Consider the following 22463-nt stretch of genomic DNA (forward strand, 5'->3'; position numbering starts at 1 on the left):
AACCCTGGTTAATTATTATTTTTGCGTATATATATATGGAGCACAAACAGAACCAGTACGAACAGGCATGCTTCTTTATTGTGAAAAAACAATTTTTTTCATAGTACAAATTGTGTATTTGCGTCTTTTGCTGACACCAACAATTATTACACGTTTTAACCGGGATATTATTTTTTTGCGGACAATCTGGCAACCCAGGGACTCCTGATCAGTTCCCTGTTGGTGTGAGATGGTACAATGAAGAGACGATGGCTGCCTGCATCAGAGTAATATGGATGAGATTGACCACCTTGACAGCCGCCATTCATGATGGTTCTGCTCTCCTAAACTCTTTCTTTGCCAAAACACACTAATCTCCCTGTTCGTGCCATCTGTAGAGATCAAGTGTTGTATTTGCATCAGTCTGCTAGCCCCGTGCTATGTTTCTACCCACATCAACTCTCTTTAATTGACCTGTCGGGTGAGTAACTAGATGGATCTGTACCATTTGGTAATTAATTTACCCATACAAGATCTGTGAATGAAAACTAAAGCGAAGTTACGTTACCTCATCAAGCAACAAAGATGTCAGCTGGCTATGTTAGTAGCTAACATTAGCAATTGCTATTGCAGTTCATTTGCTTCCTTGATTGTTGCTGGTAAAGGTCAATATGGCAAAATGGGTGAAGCAAAAGTATATGATATAATGCTTAGTTTTTAAACCTCAGAACAGAATATTTGCAAATCCTGAAAATAACATGTTTCCAAGGACTTGGACATGGATTTTTTCAGTACCTTCATATAATCCATATGGCTGGATTGCTAATGTCTTCATTTGTTGTTTTTTTTTTTAATTTGATATGTTTCTACTTTGAAATGATTAATTCATACACTCTCTCTCTTTCTCTTTAGATATCACTCATAACATGGCCATCACACAGTTTCGCCTTTTTAAAATATGCACCTTCTTAGCATCTATCTTTTCATTCTTGAAAAGACTGATTTGCAGGTGAGAATTAATTTATTTTGTTAATTTGTTATTTTATTTATCTTGTAGATTGTCAGTCTGAAGCCTTAGGGCAACTGTTGACATATGAACGAGGATCCAGAGATGAACATGTGCCCCTTACAGAGGTGATGCTGTGATAATGTGTTTTGACTGTTGTCTTTTGTTAACGTAGGACTGGAAGATCACGCAAGCTGAGTGGGGATCAGATCACCCTCCCAACCACAGTTGATTATTCTTCACCAAAGCAGGTCAGAGAATGCTAGCTTGTAAGAAAAAATTTTTATATACAGTATGGAAAAGCGGCATTAAATTGATCAAATTTGACAGTGAAGACTTTTACATTTACATTCAAAAACAGAAAATATGTAGGCTTAGCTTGTATATATATATTTTTAGAGCTGTGAAAGTAATCGCAAATTATTCAAAATAAAACACCCATGCAACCTTATTCCTAAATGACAACAATTCGGCAATGTCTATTAAACCTTTGACGAGTGCGATCACAGAGGAACATTCATTCTGCTCTCTGAACCAGAGAGAGCAGTTGTCAGTGTTAAGGTATCAAACAGCTTCATAAACACGGTATCATTATTTCTGTTACAACAATTCATATTATCACAAAAGTAGACAAGAGATAAAAGTTTATAGTCCGGATATAAACACTGATGTCTACGGTAGCGATCAAAATAGAGTTAATCACCTTTTAAAAGTAACTTGACACTTCAAATAAAGATTGTATCATTACATCGCTCATTCGACATTCGACAAGTGAATGTATTTGTCATTGAATCATTCATTCAAGAGATTCGCTCAAAAACGCTGATTGATCCAGTAATGAAACAAGTGAGCCATTAGGTGTGTCCGACCTGGAAAGATGACTGTTACTAGTATTGAACTCTGCTTGATTTAAATAAGTGAATATTTGTTTGTTGTATAATTAAAATAGCCGGAGATTGAAGAGTGGAGCTCATGGGATGAGGAAGCGCCTACGAGTATCAAAATTGAAGGTGGTAATGGGATAGTTCCACCTCCACAGAATGAAGCTGAAGAGGAAGAGCCAGACTATTTCAAAGACATGGCTCCCACCATCAGGAAAACACAAAAAGTAGGTTCATTATTGGGGCCTGCTTCATTTTCTGCTGCCATTTCATTGTCATTTGTTTTCTTTTTGTCCTAGTAAATGACTTTCTCTTGCTTTCTCTCTTTTTTTAACATTTGTTTTTTCTTAGCTAGGGCAAGTGGAAATTAAATCCTGTTGAAATAAAAGAGAGTTCATAGTTTAATCAATGAAATTCTATAAAATCTTGTGGCTTTGTGAATAAAAGGTTTCATGTTGTGATTAAAAATTGGGCAAATGTTGGCCTTCTCCGTCCCATTTGTGTGTAATATACATTTCTGTTCAAAAGATTTAAAAAAAAATAAAAATGAATACCTTTATAATAGTACAAAAGATGTCAATTTCAAATAAAAAGCTGTTCTTTTGAACTTTCTGTTCATCATCAATCCAGAGGATTGTATCACAGTTTCCAGAAAAATATTAACTGTTTTCAATAGTGCTAATAATAAGAACTGTTTCTTGAGCACCAAATGAGCATTTTAGAATGATTTCTGAAGGATCATGTGACTGAAGACTGGGGTAATGATGCTAAAAAATTTAGCTTTGCCATCACAGGAATAAATTACATTTTAAAATATATTAAAATAGATAAGTTTTTTTAAATTGTAATAAAAATTTTATAACATTACTGTTTTTACTGTCATAATCAGATAATAGCAGCCTTGGTGAACATAAAAGACTTCTTTCAAAAACATTTAAAAAATCTTACAGACCCCAAACTTTGGTTTATACTGTATTATTATTATTATTAATAATGTAGAATATAATATACATTTTGTGCTCCTTTTTACAGATTGTCTTGAAGAAAAGGGAACCTCTGAATTTCTCTATGCCAGACAGCTCCTCGGGCTTCTCCAGCCGACTAGCCGCCACTCAGGACATGTCCTTCATCCAGCCCTCTGTGAGTAATACAAAGTAGCAATGTTATTCACACAGTTATTGTGACTAGATCAGCAAAAAGAGAGAATTTATGGAGAATAATTCTCTATCTAACTGCAACCAACTCCATCAACTCACATCACTTTATTTGGTGGACCAAATTATGCGACATTTACAAAACACTCTCTGTGGGCTGCAGGCAGAGCTGGGGGACCTGGACACCTGGCAGGAGGACTCCAATGCCTGGGAGGATGAGGCAGATGCAGCCTGGGAGGCAGAAGAAGTGCTGAGGTAAGCTGCATTACCAACAGATTGTGAGGTGCAATTTTATATAGGGCTGGACAATGAAACTGAACACCTGGTTTTAGACCACAATAATTTATTAGTATGGTGTAGTAGGGCCTCCTTTTGCAGCCAATACAGCATCAGATCGTCTTGGGAATGACAGATACAAGTCCTTCATACTGGCCAGAGGGATTTTGAGCCATGTTTTCTTCCAGAACAGTGGCTAGGTCACTATGTGATGCAGGAAAACATTTTCTGACTTGCTCCTCCAAAACACCTGAAAGTGGTTCATAAATATTTAGATCTGGTGACTGTGCAGGCCACCAGGAGGGATGTTCAACTTCACTTTCATCTTCATCAAACCATTCTGTCTTGCCGTGTGTATTGGTGTATTATCCAGTCCCTCCAGAAAAACGCGATTATGCGGTCGCCTGATTTAACGCATAATCAGCCAAAGTCTGCATATTTATGCAGAGGTCGCATTTTTTCAAATACGCCGCACTTTCGCCGCATAAATTGCCGATTTCAGCAAGCAAAATATGCGGGGCTAGCATGATTTCATAATCCCTGTATTTTCGTTGCAAAAAAGTCACATATATCTTAGCAGAAAGTTTACTTCACACAAGTAAAGCGCTATTATTTCCCCCCTATTGCCATGGGAACCTTATGAAGTGACGTAATTACGCGACGTGAACATCATCTGCAAACCCCGTGGTGAAACCAGTGAAACCATGATGAAGCACGCAAATCATTCTTATTTGCCAACAAAAATAAGCGCAAAAGACCGTGCAACTGCGTGTTGGACCACAGACGGAAGTTTGAGCCATGTGTTAATTAAGGTCTGAAATAAAACAGAATGAGAACTTAAATATTCTGTGATTTAGTATGCTTGCTAATCATAGGAAGTAATAAGAAATGACTCTTTACATTAAGGTAGTAGCCTAGTGAGAACAGGGTGTTGGGGGAATCTCCTTTTTTTCTCTTTTCACCAAACCTTAGTTTTTGCAAGTTCTCGCAATTTCATCGCATAAAATTGCAAAAATATCCCGCATATTCCATTGCATTTTTAGGGTGCGTTCACACTTGTAATTCGGTTCGTTTGGTTCATTTGGTCCGGACCAAAGAAGAAAAAAAAAAACATTTAGTCCTATTTAGCGTTCACATTGGCAATTTTATCACCGAACCAAAAGATACTGAACCTTAAGGCATAGGGATACATTCACAACGTGATTGGTCGGATTTTATGACGTATTGCCTATTTTGAGACGGAACTTATTGAACATCCAAAACAATGCTGTTTTCTGAGGTAAATGCGCTCGTTGTGTGTGCGAACTCTTGAAGAGCTTATAAAATGTGTAAAGTAGTCAAAACAGTGGCGGGAATCCATCCGTCACACACACAAACGATCTGCTGTGTGGAGACGCGCGTCTGATGCCTGTCATGAGCAAACTCACGACTATGACAAGAAAAACCGACATGCGTGAGGATTCTGTCCTTTTTAGGGTCTCGTCTTCCTGTTTTTGGTTCGTTTACATGTCTTTGGTCCGTGTTGCGTTCATATATCATTCGAACCGCACCAGAGTTCATTTGGAAGCGGACCAAGACCCATCTTTTCAGCAGTCTCGGTCCACTTGTCAGGGTTCGGATGGCAGTGTTCACATGTGTTCAAATGAACCGCACTAACCGAGCAACCGCACCAGGGTTCATTTTAATCGAACCAAACATGACAAGTGTGAACGCACCCTTAAGAAAACGTGCCGCAAAATCAAGGATTTTTGCCCGCAACAATCACAAAAAAAATCCTTGTTTTTCTGGAGAGACTGATTATCATGCTGATGCACGGCACCCCCTTCAGGGTACAATGTTTAAACCATTAGGTGCACATGGTCCCCTAGAATGATTCAGTAGTCCTTGGCAGTGACATGCTCATCAAGCACAGTAGGGAATGCCATGATATTACAGCCCAAACCATCAATGATTCACCCGTGCTTCACTCTGGGCATGCAGCAGTCTGGGTGTTATGCCTCTTTGGGGCTTCTCCAGAGCGTAACTCCCATGGATATGGGAAAGACAGTGAAGGTGGTTCATCAGAGAACAATATGTCTCACATTGTCCATAGCCCAAGATTTGCACTGTTGGCACCAATGAAACCAGCATTGGCACGAGTGACCAAAATTTTGGCTATAGCAGCCAGACCATAAATATTAACATTGTGGAGCTCCCCACAAACAGTTTTGGTGGGAACAGGAGAGTCGAGGGGCACATTTAATTCTGCAGTGTGTTGGGCAGCTGTGGTTTTACGCCTTTTTGGATACAATACAGGTTAGAACCTTGACATCCCTTTCAGACAGCTTCAACTCCTGTTCGATGTGTTTCATCCTACATTGTAGTTACCCGACATTACCCTGGATACCCGATACACCACAAAGACTTTCTGTCCTGGTCCCAGACGAGCCTGCTAATTACTCTGCTAATTCAACCTTCACACTCTGCTCTTACTGATGGAATGTAAAATCAGCTGTATCAAATTTTCAGATAACGATAATTGCAGAAGCTTTTATCACAATATACGGTATTACATTATAGGATAGTACATAGGATATTGAATTAAGTAAAAAAAAAAAATGTTCTCCTAACAACAGGTTAAATAACTTCTTATGACAAAAAGAACTCTGAACATTTAAATACAATAAAACAGTACACTGAAATTGTATAAAGTAAGCACTATAAAGAACAATTGGTAACTTTAAGGTCAATAAGGTCCCATTAGTTAACGTTAGTTAATACATTAACATTAACTAACAATTAGCTACATTTGTTACTTTTGTTACAGAAGTTATTATTCTTTGTTAACATTAGTTAATAAAAATACAACTGTTCATTGTTAGTTCATGTTAGCTCAGATTCAACTTTTGATTTTTATAAAGTATTAGCAAATGTTAAAATTAACATTAACTAAGATTAAATAATGCCTTTAGAAGTATTTTTCATCGTTAACTAATACATTAACAATAATAAAGAATCAGAACATTTTCAATCAATATCTAGGGCATGTTTTAGTCCAGATTAAAATGTAAAAAATGTTTAAGTTTGAAAATAAACAGCTATTAAAGGTGCTAAATAGGATGTTTTGTTTTATGCATTTTTGCAATATTACTTGAAACTGTCTTTACTAACTGATAAAAGACTATTTATTAGGTGCACTGAAAGGAATAATATTAATATACATCATCTGTGCACGAGGTAGGGCCTTAAAAACATCAGCCAATCGTTTACGCGATCATAGCGTAAACGATTGGCCCTCTGGCTTGTCAATCACTGCCATGACGTTCCTTGTGAGAGACGTGTGCGGCTGCGCGCTCCAGTAACTTTCCACACTCCACAGGCGCCGCATGCAATGTTTTTGTCAGGAGACTCGTGCACGAGTTTTGGGAGGCGTTCCTTTGAAATGAGCTGTGAAGGAGGGGGGCTGTTCTTACGCATGCACTCATTTCAAAAACTCACTAACAGTCTTTGGATTCTCAGTCGACGAAAAAATCCTCTCTATCACCTTTAAGTCTTCAAGATTTGGTGCAGCTGTTAGGCTATTTAAAACAAAAAAGAAAGCAGCAGCTTTGTTTACAACGGCTGAGTCCTGCTGTTCCATAAGCGCCATCTACCGTCAGAGAGTGAACGTCGTTTTTATTCAATTTGTCTGCTTCCCTCGTTCCGCCATTTTGCTCATGCATGTTGGGGTTGTATTACTGTATTTCAGCACATGTCTAGTCAGAAGTTACAGTAGTTTAGAAATCAGCTCAGCAGATACTGTGCGGGCCTGGCAATAACACACAATTCACTCTGAGGGAGAATTTGGTTGTGCTCTGTTTGTTTTTGTCCACTAGGTGTCAGTGTACAATCACAGATTCAATCTGCACTGTATTGTGCCAGTCCTTGACAGATCAAACAAAGTAAAGCTTAGTCATGTATCACATCATATTTGAAAGGTCATGTTTGTTGAGCAAATGTGAAAAACTGCACTGCATACATCATAAATATCTCTCTAAATTGACCATAAATGCAATGGAATTGATCTTTCTCTGTCTATCCTGAACACAGGCAGCAGAAGTTGGCTGAGAGAGAGAGACGGGCTATGGAGCAACAGAGGAAGAAAATGGAGAAAGAGGCACAGAGAATGATGAAAAAAGAGCAGAAGATCGCTGTCAAACTTTCATAACATTAATACAGCGCACCGGACACTCAAAACAACAGCCAAACAACTGTTCATATTACATTTTACTTTTTGTCCTGCCCTCCACACTGCTGTCTTCAACTCTTTTGGATATTTTTTTTTAGTCCATCAGCCATCTGTGTGTGTGTGTGTGTGTGTGTGTGTGTGTGTGTGTTTCTTATGGGATTCTTTTTTTTTTATTTATTTTAATTTTTTTTGCATTGGACAGAACACAGCACAAAAAAAATCTTTCCTTTCATTTATGAGTTATGACTGTTCTCTGACTAGAATTTTTTTTTTCTGTCAGTATTTATAACACTTGAACGATTTTGTCCAGAATAATTTTAGATAAGGAATTCCGTTCATTTTGGTTTTTACATTTTTTGTTGTTGTTGTTGTTTTGCCTTTTTCCTCACCTATTTTTCTTCATCAAAGTCTTGTAATTGTGCTTTAAACACTGGACCTCACCAGAAATGGGTGATCTCAGTATTTCAAAATAATCAACAAATTTATGCAACCTTGAGTTTCTGCTCTCCACATTCTATTTAATCTGTTACCATTCAGTTTACCTGATAATCATGCTCTTAATTGTGAATAATCCTTCGAGACCTTATATTTTGATCTTGATTTTTATAAAGAAAAAAAAAAAATGATTTGGGTCATCTGTGCATAAGAGTTAAATAATTGTCAGTGGAAATGGAGAGCAGAGATGTACAGTATATACTGAGACTTGAGGAGAGCGCTTTTTAGAGATGTGGGTTGGTCGTCATGGAAACGCTGAAATTTTAAAATATCTAAATTGGCAACCAAACCATCTTTTATCTTTAGTAAGACTCTGTTACAGGAAAGAACATTAACTGAGATGAACATTCACCGTTTATTTTAAGGGACTTTCACCAGGGGGAATAACTTTGTGTCTTTAACTATTAAAGAATTTCCCATCTCTTAAAAATATATAAATTGATCATGTTTTTTTTGATAAAATGATGATGAGCTGAAATTAACCTCTGCATGCTGTGATTATTAAGGAACCTGAAGCCATGAGAGCCACATGCACAGATAAACTGAATGAAAAACTGAATAAAATCTCATTTTTTTATCATCATTTATGTTTCCCCCTCATGCATGCTCATGCCTTTTTAAGTTGTTTTTACAATTTTGCACAGTCCAGCCTTAGCTGTAATAAACGTTTGGATATCTGTTCAGTGGTTTATTCGTATTTGGAGGGTTTCAGAATCTTCTACTGTCATTTCTTCATCAAAAAAAGAAATGGAAAAAAGATGTCTTGGGGATTTTTTTCGAACATAATCAGCAATACAAGACTGTATTCGGTCTGTTTGTACCCAGACTGTTAAATTGTTCAATCAGCATCATAAAGCTGTCATAATTTGTGATATTCAAGGTCAGACGCATTGTCCGGACCGGTGGAATATTCCAGCTCTAAGGATGTGATGTCATAATCCCCATCTGCCTCAGCAACGCCCCCCGGCCGACCAATCCTCCCACAGCCTGACCCACTTACACGGAGAGAGGAAAATAAACTATGACTGAATTATACATTACATGCTGTCTTCTGCAGCTCTGCGCATCTTTTCGCACCTGACTTTGGTTTCACACGGGTTTGTCTTTGTAATCAAGACTTCTGGATCATGCTCATTAAATAAAATGTATATAAACACTGTTCAAAGACTGTCCAAAACTGCATCACACAAATGCATTTAGAGAGAAAGAGAAAACACCTCAGCAAAATCATATTAACACTGTTTTCTTTTTTACAATACATAACATGGATCTCCTTATTTCTTAGTCTGGAACATATCTAAAAGCTAGCTGTAGTGTCTAACTGGGCTAACAGTACATAACAGCAAGCATTTGTTCAGTCTTGACATGCATGCAGGGCTGTATGTTATGTAACAGTCATAGCAGATGCACTGTGTGTTCTTCAGGCAGCCCTGGGTTCCACACTTGCTGTGTAATGGTTGGTCTCAGCTTCTGAATGTAGCAGTGCTTAGGTTCATGCCATATATTTTGTTTTACATCATGTATATAAAATGTTTTGGTTGTGTGTGTGTGTGTGGTCCTGGTATCCCCTACTTTATGGGGAACAAATGTCCCCACCAGTACATTTTGACCTTTTGGAGACATTGTTTTGGTCCACATGAGGAAAACAGCTTATAAATCATAAAGAATGATCTTTTTTGAAAATCTAAAAATGCAGAAAGTTTTCAGTGATGGGTAGGTTTAGGGGTAAGGTTAGTGTAGGGGGGTAGAATAAACAGTAGTACAGTATAAAAATCATTATGTTTCTGGAATGTCCCCATAAAACATGGAAATTTAATGTGTGTGTGTGTGTGTGTGGGCTCCGAGCAGGTCTGTCGCCGTCTACAGGATTTCTCTTAAAACATATTAAAGTTTAAAACCTCTTAATGGTTTTATCAAGTAAGGGCTCTTTATGTCCCAGGGGATGACTTTTATTTTATTTTATAATTTTTGTTATTTTATTTTTTGTTATATGAAGGTAAAAGTATAACAGTCTTACAAACTTCTTAACCTTATTTTTTATTCATTAACTTTTATATTTATAAACAGAGTTCAAATGAATTTTATGTATATTGTTGTTTTATCTGACCACACTCTCAATCTTAAATTATTAAAATTTATCATAAAACATTCATGAAATAGGAGATATGACGTATGAAAGGTAAACGATCACTTGTATACAATAATTAATAATTAGTCATTTACAATCAGGATGTTGTCAAATGAAGCAAAAAGTGTAAAAATTATTTGAAACAATGTTGGAATGCCACTGTATGACAGACATAAAAACTTTTTTCTAAAGAAACTTCATCTTGTGAACTGGAAAAAAAATTTGAACTGCATTAATCTAGGATTAAAGCTAATCCTGGAGATTAAGACTCACTTTAACTCACTTTGCTGGGCAGATCACAACATTAAGCAGCTTTTTCTCCAGAATAAAACATCACTTTCATTCTTGGGTTATTGAGATTTTTTATTTATGTAAAAATGTATAAATATGAGATACAGCTAAAAAGCATATAATCTACCAACTGTTATTGCAAGAAAACAGGCAAATAGTTGGGGATGTGTAGAATTTTGTAAATTACACTCATTAAAGCGTTCTTTGGGCACGGATTTACAGTGTGCCTATACTAATAAGACAAGTTTAAACAGACAACTTTACCACACAACAAAAAAGGCCAAAATTGAAGGGGTTTTCCATGCTTTAATAATAAATATAATGATATACATTTGATATAAACAAAAATATTGCACATAGCTCAGGCACATAACAAGTGTTCGCTTTTGCAAGTGCTGCCTTTCAGGAAAATGTCAGTTTACAGAGCAACATGAAAAAGCTCTAATTCCAAGGAGAGAAATACGGTTTTACTTAACACAAAACGCTGAACACATTTAAGCTTTGGCTGAAGGTTTTAGTTCTTCTGGAACACAAGTGACATTTTAACTACAACAAAAACAACAGTCAACAGACAGTCAACCCCTACTGTCACTCCAAATGCCACTCCAAACAAAAAGCAGGGAATAGCAATCAGCAAAGAACAAGACTCGAGCAACATAACCACCTACATGATCAGATTCTGCAAAAATATTTATATATTTATATATACACAAATATATGGGCAACAAATAACAAAAAAAAAAAAAAAAAAGGACAAAAGTCCCTTTATATCCCCGTAAATTCATCCATTGTGCCTCAGCTGGCAAAAATACACAGTGCAAAATAGGAATGTCACAACTAAACCAAAAAAAAAAAAAAAAAAAAAGGTGTATGCGTATAATCACAGGTGTGCAAAATCACAATTTCTACTTGAAGATGAAGTTTAAGTGCTCTTGTTGTGGATGTGGGTGAGGGCCACTAAGTGTCTGGCCCGTGAGAGACATGGCGGAGTGAGTGCAATCCCATAATGCAACAGCCTCGAATCAAAGCTGCAATGTTGTACACTGGAGCCCCTCCGACCAAACCGTGCTGCGAGTAGAGCCACGCCACGGTGGGCAGAACGGGTGCTGCCACAGCAACCAGATCGACCAAGAAGTTGTTGCTCCAGTGGCTTTTCTCCACCACTGCCATGCTAGATGTGTTTTTTGAATTCTTCAGGTCGAAATTCAGCTCCTCCATGAACTGGGGACTCATTTCGGGCTCGGAAATGCACAGACCGGAATCCCTAGGAGCGTTTTGGGCAGTGTTGGAGCAAATGAGGCCAACATCTTTGACTTCTTCATCTTGTGCTTCAGGTAAGTTCTCCTTCTTTATAGGTTTTTGTGTTTCAGGCAAGTCCTCAAACTTTTTGGGAACCTGTGCTGAAGGTAATTCCTGGGATTGGTGGGGAGAAGTAATGAGGAGGCCAGAGAAGCCGCCACCCTGGAGCTTTAGAAGCTGGAAAAGGAGAGCTTGTAGATCAGCAGTGTATACCATGTCATCCGTCTGGACACCTTTATCTTCTGCACCAAAGGGGTCGCTTAAGATATGCTCCTCTGTGCTCTTTTCCGAGACACTCGGCTCCAAGGTGGACAGTCCTGGTTGGGGAATGATCTTGGTGCCACAGTCCTGACTGGAATCGACTGCAGTGGACATGAGAACCTGCTCCAGAATCTCTGCTCTGTTGGCCATCTCATCATTGGCTAGCAGCTCACTATCAGCCATCTCCTCCACTGCTTGTTCCTCACCATGTAGCTCCATATCCAGCTTGCCTTCGGTAGATCTTTCCGGAGACTCACAGAAGTCCAACGTTGGCTCATCCTGCAAGTTGCAGCCATTCTGCGCCAACTCCATGCTGTGGAGCAAGGACTCCAGCTTCCTGTTTTGGATGTTTATGTCGATGAAGTACTTCTGGATGCCCTTGTCCTTCTCCATGAGGCTGTTCTTCATGGTTTCCACCACTTGGCGCAGCTGCTTGATCTCTTTGCGTGCTTCTTTAAGAGCAAGCTGAGCTTCCACACGATGACATTCCTCTTCTATCCAGTCCTCCCGCATGCGCCCCAGTTGGGACTTCAGCTCCTCAATCTCAGACTCCCTGTAACCCATCAATGTGATATCAGTGTTTGAATTGTGTCAGAGCTCTTGAGGGAATTGCAATTAAAAATCTCATTTGTTTCATTTTTAGTTGAATAACTTGACCTCAATGGCACCTTTTCTGGTAGTTTTACTAGAATATAATCATGCACCAACTACTAACTAACATTAACTAAATATCTGCTGGTGTGTTTTAGACAACCGTTCAGCATGGATTGTTCTACTGATTTATGTGTATGAACAATTATGACTGAAACTGGGCATGTTAACAAATTTCCAATGGAAAATAATTTTATTTCACTAATGAAAGTTTTCGTTTTTTTTTTCTTAAGGGAGTCCCCTAACTATTCCCATCAATTTGATGATATATTAGCCCACGTATGTCAGAGTCTTACCGGTCACAGACTGTGTTCTGTGAGTCTCTGAGTTTGGTCTTGAGGTGTCGTATGGCTACTTCTTTCTGCTGTAGAGGGGTAAGGTACTGCTCTGGATTGGGAGGCTTGATGCCATGATTGTCTCCGCAGGAATGGTAGCGCACAGGAGTGGTTCTTCTGAAAGTAAAAAACATGTTTACCTTTTTAAAATGTAACGCATCATGGTATTATGAAAGCTACAACAACAGCTTAAAAAGGGATAGTTCACCCAAAACATGATAATTCTGTCATTAATTACTCACCCTTGTGTTTTTCCACATCTGTAAGACCTTTGTTCATCTTCGAAACAAAAATGAAGATATAGAGGTTTCTGTCCCTCCGTAGAGATCCATCGCATCTACCACTTTCAAGGTCCAGAAAGGTAGGAAAGACTAATTAAATTAATAATAATTAAATACTCCATGTGACTCCAGGGGTTTAACATCAATTTTATGACGCGAGTGCTTTGTTTGCGCAAAAAAACTAAACAAAACAATTTACCACTTTATTTGCAAAATATTATTATCCAAAGCATGTGCATGCAACAGTGTCAGCTCTCACATGAACGCAAAATGCATGCATAGTGGTGCTCTCATGAATGTGCGTTGCAGATCAGTATTTTCGTAAATAAAGTGGTAAATTATGTTTTTAGCACTTGCGTCACTTTAAAATTCGAGGTTAAACCACTGTAGTCACATGGAGTACTTTAATGATGTCTTTCCTACCTTTCTGGACCTTAAAAGTGGTAGTTGCATTGGATATCTATGGAGAGACAGATTTCATTAAAAATATCTTCATTTGTGTTCCGAAGATGAACGAAGGTCATACTGATGTGGAACAACACAAGGGTGAGTAATTAATGACAGAATTTTCATTTTTGGGTGAACTAACCCTTTAAGTAATGAACCAGGGGTGGCAAATGTCGGGCCTGGAGAGCCACAGTCCTGCAGAGTTTAGCTCCAACCCTGATAATACTCATCTGCCTATAGCTTTCTAGCAACCCTTCAGACATTATTTAGCTTGTTCCGGTGTTTGATTAGGGTTGGAGCTGATCTCTGTAGGACTGTGGCTCTCCAGGACTGACGTTATCCACCCCTGGCCTGTTTCCATCCAAATGTTCTAATGTTCGAATATGAAAAATGAAAAACTTTGTAGCACATACATTACACAAGTCACCACAACTAACTTTATTTTGGTTTATGTCAGTGGCTCTGTGTGGACTACAGATGTGTTCAGATTGATGTATTCAATATATTATATTATATTATATTATATTATATTATATTATATTATATTATATTATATTATATTATATTATATTATATTATATATTTTTTTAATGATAAACAATTTTAGTACTGTCACCATTTGATCTTGACCATTTAAAGAAAGAAAGAAAGAAAGAAAGAAAGAAAGAAAGAAAGAAAGAAAGAACGACAGAAAGAACGACAGAAAGAAAGAAAGAAAGAAAGAACGACAGAAAGAAAGAAAGAACGACAGAAAGAAAGAAAGAAAGAAAGAAAGAAAGAACGACAGAAAGAAAGAAAGAAAGAAAGAACGACAGAAAGAAAGAAAGAAAGAACGACAGAAAGAAAGAACGACAGAAAGACAGAAAGAAAGAGTCAAAGCAATGGCCCTGTTAGCAGCCAACAAGTCTAGAGGCACAATCTCCTAGCAACCTGCGATGTTGCTTTGAAGTCAAATTTGCATCTGTGCCAGAGATGGAACAATAGAAGAACAAACAAGGACTATGCAGAAGCCTAGGCAGGCATTACAGAGCACACACATTCTGTGCTTGGATAAAAAAAAGCAGCAAAATGGAGTGTGTGTGTTGGTTATAAAAAAAATAAAGTAAAAAATATGGAAGACGCATATAAACCAGAATCACTCCTTTCCAACATGTTAACAAGAATACCCACTTGTTTTTTTACCCTCCATCCCATAAAAGGGAAAGTTAAAGTCAAAAACACCACATCATGCTATTAACAAGCAAAACGACACACCCTGACTGTGCACACATGAAATATTAATGCCTCCCTCGCCCTCTCTACAAAAATTTGGGACTGAAAAACACTTTACTCCTATCAGCCAGACAACGGATTTGCTTTCTGCATGGGCAAAATGAGAGCAGACAATTTTGTCAAAATCCCCTCAAAGCCTCGCAGAGCCAAACCGTGACCAATCTAATCCTTTATTCTGCGAAGAGGTTGAGGACATGATAACACTATCTGTATCGTGCCTGAGCCCTGCATAGAACATATTGGCATTTACTAAGTTCTCAACTTCCTGTCCGTGTCCTCAGCCTCCTGTCTGTTTGTTTGTTTTAGCCCCTGGTCCATACCTTCTGGTAGAGCTTGAGTTGCTACTGCTGTTGGCGACGGAAGGGGCTTTGGGGGGCGTCCTGTATGGGGCATAAAGCTCTGCATCGCGAGGGGCGGTGGGACTTCCTGCGGGCTTGAACACAGGCAGGCTCCTAATGTAAGGCCCACGGCTGAGTGAGATAAGAGCAAGCAAGCAGGACAGGACAGGGTCATGATAGGCAAAACACGTAGGCTATGTTTGGAATAAACAAACAACCATGCAACTCATTCTTTCAGAATGCATGGAACTTGAACTTTCATTATCAGTGTGATGTTTTGTAGATTTATGTATAACTGTATGCAATTTACTGAATTTAGCATGCATGTAATGAGATCATGTGACAATGTTGCATTGTTTAATGTTTTAAACATTATATTATAAAAAAAGCAATAAAGTATTTTTTTTGTTTGACTCAACATGCAAAACTGTAATATCCCTGGCATAGAAACATCAAATCAAACAAAAACAAGTATCAGCCATCTGATATTAGGCTACAGATACATAAAATAAAGCATAAACCATACCTGTGAGAAGATGAGATCTTCCCTGCAGAGTTGCTGGGCAGAGTTTCATGAGTCTTGTAGCTTCCAGTGCTGCTAGATGAGCTGAAATCTGTCTCGCTGCCTACAGTGCATAAAAATGGAGATCAAAAGTTTAAAGTTTCTTCTAAAAAGTCTTCAACATCAGCAAAACTTATCCATTCAAGGGTACCCAAAAAAGACTGTGGAAGTAGAGGCTTCAAACCTGGCAAATGCACAACCCGAGCACGTTTCCAATTAGCATATTTCCAGTAGCCAGATCAAAAAGGCTTGTCAGAGGGATATAGGGTTACACACTTCTGTGATGAACACTGCCTGCTTCCATTATGGAAGAACTAAAGCTGGGAAAGTCAAAGACTGAATCTTTCAGAGAGAGAGGAACCCTTCACATTGGATTTCTCTCAGACTTTTGTGTAAGCTTGAATATCACCTTACCTGAAACCATTAACTTTTCCAGTTAGCTTTTGCACTAAGATCACTGTTTTTGCTTTGATAGCCATTCAAAAGTAATGTATTCTATCTTGCAAGCAACATATTAATTGCACAAAAAAAGATCTTAATTTTTTTTCCAAGAATATACACACCTGAGAAGCATCTCTTTCCTTTTGACAAAACCATGATAAAGTGTACTTTTTTTTTTTTTTAAACGTGCTACTAACAATCTACCTAACCAAACAAATGTGACTAACTCACTAACAATTACAAAATTGTGCAGTTGCCTGAATCAAGCTCAAATGCTGTGAATTCTCACAAACAGTGGGAGGAGCCAACTACTTTTATTTGCACTGATTGATTGGCCATCTACAAGCCAACCAATCAGTGGCCTCTATGAGACAGGATAATCAAGCACATGGCACCTGTTGCTTCCTGGATTGTTTTGCCTCCAATTATTTATGTTTTCAAGAAAAGAATTCAGAATCTCAAGAACATCCAAATGGATTAAACAGGCAGATGTGACCAACACATTAAATAAATTAATTACTCAACTCATCACACTTTCAAAATAGGAAACGGAGAGAGATAGGAAATAGGATAACTGCATGTGTTTTCATGTTTGTACTTGCACTCCAGTGGACGTGCACGCTTGCACACAAGTTGATAAGGATTTCATGCACAAACTGTCCTTGTACTATTCGTGGTTGTTTATGTGACTAATCAAACATTAAAATTCTAAACCCAGTGATTTTAATTTGATATACTTTTTTGAATGCAGAAAACATGCAGTTCTATAAACAAAGTGATTGTAAAGTGTTCTTTAGCACTATATAAAATATAATAATAATAATATATTATTATCAGTGCTTGACATTAACACCTGCCAACCCACAGGTGGATTTCAGCAGTGGTGTGTAACGCAGTCACTCCTATTAGCCACTTTCGTGGGTTGAATTTTAAATCTATTATAAACATTTTTCAGTTGTTGTTGTAAAATAATAAAGTGCAATGTAATGTTGTCAAAAATATAGATACTTATTGATACTGAAATAACTGCTTCCAATACCAGCTTTCTCGCTATCTCATCTCTTCGACAGCGAGTTGACACACAAACCCGCCTCTCCTCACTTACTTATTTCATTTACTACGGATGAATATTGTTGGTGTTACAGAGCTTGAATTTCAGTGTTAGATTGCATGTATTGAACTTGCTTAAACAGTCAAATACAGACAAAATGATGGCAGTCTTGGCAAGTATTCATTTAAACAGTCAGTTGTTTTAAGTTAATGTAAACAGTTGAGAAATAAAACGCATGCGTAACAGTATAATGGATCTGTGTGTCAGGTCTTAAAGTGACAGCAGCCTAACATACCTACTGCCAAATAATATTAAAAATATCTATATGGCCATTCTTCCCCATAGTATCGATGTCAAAATTGTGGCACAGTGGCCAGTGAGCAAAAAAGTTAATGTCAAGCCCTGATAGTTACTTTTTTTTTTTAATAATTAACTTTTAGAATATAAAAAGTAGCTAATATTGCAGAAATAAAATTACCTTTATGCATGATGGAGGCACGCTGTTGCTTCTCTCTCTTGTGCTTCTGTGTGGGTGCGCTCCACTCGGCCACTACGTTCATCCGAACTCTCTTCACCTTGACCTTGCGCTCTCCCAGAGAGGGTGAACCCAGTGGGCTGTTGTCAGAGCCTGAGGGGGTCTTGGTTGGCGATGCACATTGACTGCTTGGGCATCCAGTATCATCTGAGAAGACAGAAACAAGTGTAAATACTGCTTCACAATGACGTAACACCCATTTAAAGGTCATGCTAGTGTGCGTTTCCTTATCAGAGAGTTCAAATGTATTGGGAAATCAACACACAAACTCCATAATAGAGCAAATAATGACATTTCAGGGCTCATTTGTGAACTAATACTACATTATACTTGGAATTAAATTCCCAAGTATCCTATCAGGATGGGGTGGGGTCAAGGCAACCTCATGTGGCCTACCTGAGGACAGGCTGTTTGGACTGATGGTTCTCTTTGAGTGCTGGGAGCTAATGTCAAAATCCTTGCTCTCCTCTTCTGACAATGGCATGTTGGATACAGATGACTCCTTTGCTTTAGTACGCAAGGGGTGGATGACAAATCGAGGGATACGGCTGCGCATGCTTCCCTTTTCCTTCACCTGCAGGAAATGGTGGGGCTACGATTACATAGAGACAAGCAACCTTACAGCCAGCATCTGAGATGAGTTTTTTTTTTAACCTTTTTAAAGCTGATATTGAGCTGAATTATGCTTTGGTGCTTTAAAGTTATTTAAGTATCCAATGTAAGTCTTGCATGCATGCCACTTGTCTCGCTGTAAGGAAAATGTGTTATTTAAAGTTAAGATAGTAAAGCACCTCATATGTCTGCAAAGGTCCCATTCTTCTTAAATAGGGTATACTTCAAGTAAAACTGCAAAAAATAAGGAAACAGGTTGCTTGAGCATGATGGTATGACAAACAAACCAGAACAAAGAAAGATAATAGTGTACAAAAGTAGGTCATAACACAAGATGCCAGGCTGCTTTAACCCAATTTATGAATGCCTCTATAAATAGATTATATCTTATGGGTGAAGCTAAAGCATGATCACGTATAATTCTATATTGTGCAATATAAATTGTCCAAGTCTTGTTTTCTATCCCAAAATTTCTTTCCTGGTGTCATGTGTTTCAGCCACCCACTAAATCTAAATTAATTTCATGAGTACTTGGAATTTAAACTGCATGAACTCTTATTATAAATTAAACTGATCCAGTGCTCTTATTTAACATGATTCATTTGATGGTCAGTGAATTTACAGAGTGTTATGTAAAAGACTTTGCACTTTGAGAAGGAAGTAATATTGTCTATTTAATCCTTGTCCGTTTTGAGAGATGATAAAACCCCACCCTTCTAGGTTAACATATTTAACTGCTTTAGGTGTTCCAGATCTGCTTATAACTAACAAACCAAAGCCCAGCGGCTGAATAATTTAATACAATGTATCACGCTTGATTGACTATGACGTCATTGGTCCATTTCCTGTTGTTAGTGCTGTCTGTTGTGGTTGTGCGCGACTTGTTTTTCAGCATCTTTTTTATGTTGGTTATATAAGGGTTAGAGTTGCTTTCAGTGCGGATGACGTAATTGACCCCTTAAGGTTCACGCTTGTTGCGTAGCTGTGTTCTTGCCACTTTAGATTTTGTATCTGGATGTCATGTTTCATTACAAAAGATGTCAAAGCACAACCTTTATGTACGTTTCCGAATTCCTTTCGGATATGGAAAACATGCTACTTGATTTTGAGTATCTTATGTCACTGCATACTTTTAAATTATGCAAGTATTATGCTACTTTTTTTAAAAAAATGCTTATGCTTCATTTAAAGAAAAAAAAGATCTACTCTAAAGTTTTTTTTAAATGTTCTGAAAATTTACACTACCATTTAAAGGTTTGGGGTCAGTAAGATTTTTTTATTATGCAAGAAATTAATACTTTTACACAACTGTTTTTAACATTGAGCAGCAAATCAGCATATTAGAATGATTTCTGAAAGATCATGTGACTCTGAAGACTGGAGTAATGATGCTGAAAATTCAACTTTGCCATCACAGAAATAAATTCCACTTTTAAATATATTAAAATAGAAAACAGTTCTTTTAAACTGTAATAATATTTCACAATATTACTGTTTTTGATCAAGTAAATGCATGCAGCTTTGCTGAACATAAGAGACTTCTTTCACATTAATAAATCTTACTGACACCAAACTTTTGACAATATTTTCCCCCCTTATTCAATTAGCTTTAAAATCAAATTGCCACTCATGGGAGCTAGACTGTTCTCTCTTGGAGCCCAAGTCAGAGACTTAGCAACAGAACCTAGCAACGAAGACCTGGCAACACGGAGAAACAGAGCCTTTAAAGAAGCCAGATAGTGGTCAGTGACATTAGGCAGCCATTCAGTCCTTAATTGATGTCTTGTGTCAGGACAATAAGCTTAGTGTTTTTACCCCTTGTCAGCCTAATAGAAAAGCTTAGAGTTTTTAACCCGACACAGTTAGAAGTTACTGATGTGATCTCTCTTAAATTACCTTATCCATCCTATATGGAAAATTGGCTTGAGGTGATAAACAGGAGTGAGGTCACAGAGTTATATTCATTGAGTCACAACAGCTTATGTAATGCACTGCTCATATTTAATTAAGAAGAATGATTTCATGCATAAAACATGACATGCAGATTATACTTGAGCGTTTTTTATTTAACTATACTGTAAATTTGAACAACTTTTCAGTTCTGATATGTAGAAATACACGTAAACAGACTGTCCTCTGGCTAAATACCTATTCAACACAACACATTAGCATCTAGAGACACTTTCAATCAGTTGCCTCAGCACCAGTGGCTCCTCATTCTGTCATTAGTCCACTAAAGCAATGATGACTCAATGTTACTGGAGACAGAGAGTAATGTGCACAAATGCATTTGCTACTGGCTTTGAGTGCTTTCTCTGCTTCATTGTTTTTAGTGTTGCTATTTGAGCTTGACTACAGAGGACGATGCCTAAATACAGGCTGTCAGTATACATGAGTACAAATTTAAGCAATTCCTTTTCTCTAGTTGCTTCTCTTTTCCCTAATAATCTGCACTGTGCCGCATTCATACATTTTTAACTGGCTAGGTTTTTTTGTGCAGCAGATGTGAAATCTCTTTTTGGTGACATTTTCACCAGCTTTTGAGAAGACATGTTGCCCCACAAAAATTTTGCCTGGTTTAACTGAATACTGTTTCATTTGTGTTTATTTTAAGCTACTTTTTCACTATTTTTTTTAAATCAGTTCAAATTAAAGGGATAGTTCATTGAAATATAAACATTCTGTCATCATTTTATCACCCTCAGGTTGTTCCAGACCTGTATAAATTTCTTTGTTCTGTTGACCACAAAGGAAGATTTTTTTTGAAGAATGTGGGAAACTGAACACTTGACTTACATAGTATTTTTTTTTTATTTACCATGGAAGTCAATGGTGCCCCAAAGCAGCCTGGTTACAAACTTTTTTCAAAATATCGTCCTTTGTGTTCAATAGAACAAAGAAATTCATACAGGTTGGAACAACTTGAGGGTGAGTAAATGATGACAGAATTTGCATTTTTGGGTGAACTATGCCTTTAATTCTCGTTATTATCAAAATTATCGTAACAAAATGTTATTTTATATATATATATATATAAAAACAGAGATTTTTTTTTTTTTACTTAAATCAGCATAACATGCGACATATAGGCCTATAGATTATAATAAATAAAAAAGTATAAAAATCTAAAATTGCACTTTTTCTTTGAATCTCAATTAAAACAAAGTTGATTGACAGTTACCTGCCTGACAAACGTTGACGCTTCTGCCCCGCCTAAACAGCAACTAAGGAACAAAAAACACAATTTATTACTAATTGAAAAGATAACTTTCATTTTATCCATATTATTTCCTTAAATTAAACATTAATCTTACTCAAAGCGTTAAACAATAGCAGTGGTATTCAGGTTTAGAGCAAACATGTTGAATTGAGGCTTCCGTATGTCGTTTTCGAATTAAAAACAGCCTATATCAAATAATATAGAATAGCAATAACATTCTTTTCGTTAATTTATGTTCGTTAAAAAACCCCGCTATGGAAAACAACAATGTGACGCAGTAAGTAAATAGGCTACACTTGCCTCGAGATGGGGTGGATGGATCCCTGTGAGTGAGAGTGAAGGATGCGCAGCTCCGTGTCCCTTCAAAACAACACAATGCGCGCTCTCGCTCCTCAGCTCTTGTTTTGATCTGATGTGAAGGATTCTCAGCCTCTGTCTGCGAGGGAAGGCAGATTATTCCACACAGCACATCTCAGTGCATCAGCGTATGTGCTCAAGCAGAAGAGGCTGAGGACATTGACATGGCCAGTACGACGTTAATGTTCCAAGTGTGTTATGTAACGAGCAGCAAAAATTAACCCTTACGTGGCCGAGTGAGATTTAACGAGTAGGTTATATTGACGTGCACGGTTCATACTAAGCAGCCTACTGAAGACAGCAACCGGTCACTTGCCTTAAAGGTTTAGTTCACCCAAAAATGAAAATAATGTCATTAATTACTCACCTTCATGTCGTTCAACA

General features: G+C 37.6%; 2 protein-coding genes across 5 annotated transcripts; one reads left to right on the forward strand and one right to left on the reverse strand.

The window, feature by feature from the left end:
* Positions 1–399: 399 nt before the first annotated feature.
* Positions 400–9018, forward strand: ebag9 (estrogen receptor binding site associated antigen 9). The gene is made up of 7 exons (XM_067393798.1): positions 400–460; positions 892–988; positions 1161–1236; positions 1935–2093; positions 2899–3006; positions 3184–3275; positions 7365–9018. Exons 2-7 carry the CDS (start codon positions 906–908, stop codon positions 7480–7482), a joined length of 636 nt encoding a protein of 211 aa, XP_067249899.1. The 5' UTR covers positions 400–460; positions 892–905; the 3' UTR covers positions 7483–9018.
* Positions 9019–10570: 1552 nt separating this feature from the next.
* sybu (syntabulin (syntaxin-interacting)) lies at positions 10571–21699 on the reverse strand. Of its 4 annotated transcripts, XM_067393809.1 has the most exons (8): positions 21684–21699; positions 18682–18736; positions 18287–18464; positions 17834–18037; positions 15828–15927; positions 15284–15433; positions 12925–13080; positions 10571–12530 (listed from the first exon to the last, which is right to left on the reverse strand). In XM_067393809.1, the coding sequence occupies exons 2-8, from the start codon at positions 18703–18705 to the stop codon at positions 11375–11377; spliced, it is 1968 nt and encodes a 655-aa protein (XP_067249910.1). In that variant the 5' UTR covers positions 18706–18736; positions 21684–21699; the 3' UTR covers positions 10571–11374. The 4 variants fall into 4 exon arrangements, with proteins under 4 accessions (XP_067249910.1, XP_067249917.1, XP_067249922.1 ...); XM_067393816.1 differs by lacking the exon at positions 21684–21699 and having other exon boundaries at positions 12925–13077; positions 18682–19168; XM_067393821.1 differs by lacking the exons at positions 15284–15433; positions 21684–21699 and having other exon boundaries at positions 18682–19168.
* Positions 21700–22463: the final 764 nt, after the last annotated feature.

The sequence above is a fragment of the Chanodichthys erythropterus genome, chromosome 2, assembly GCF_024489055.1.
Source record: "Chanodichthys erythropterus isolate Z2021 chromosome 2, ASM2448905v1, whole genome shotgun sequence".
Taxonomy (NCBI): Eukaryota; Metazoa; Chordata; class Actinopteri; order Cypriniformes; family Xenocyprididae; genus Chanodichthys; species Chanodichthys erythropterus.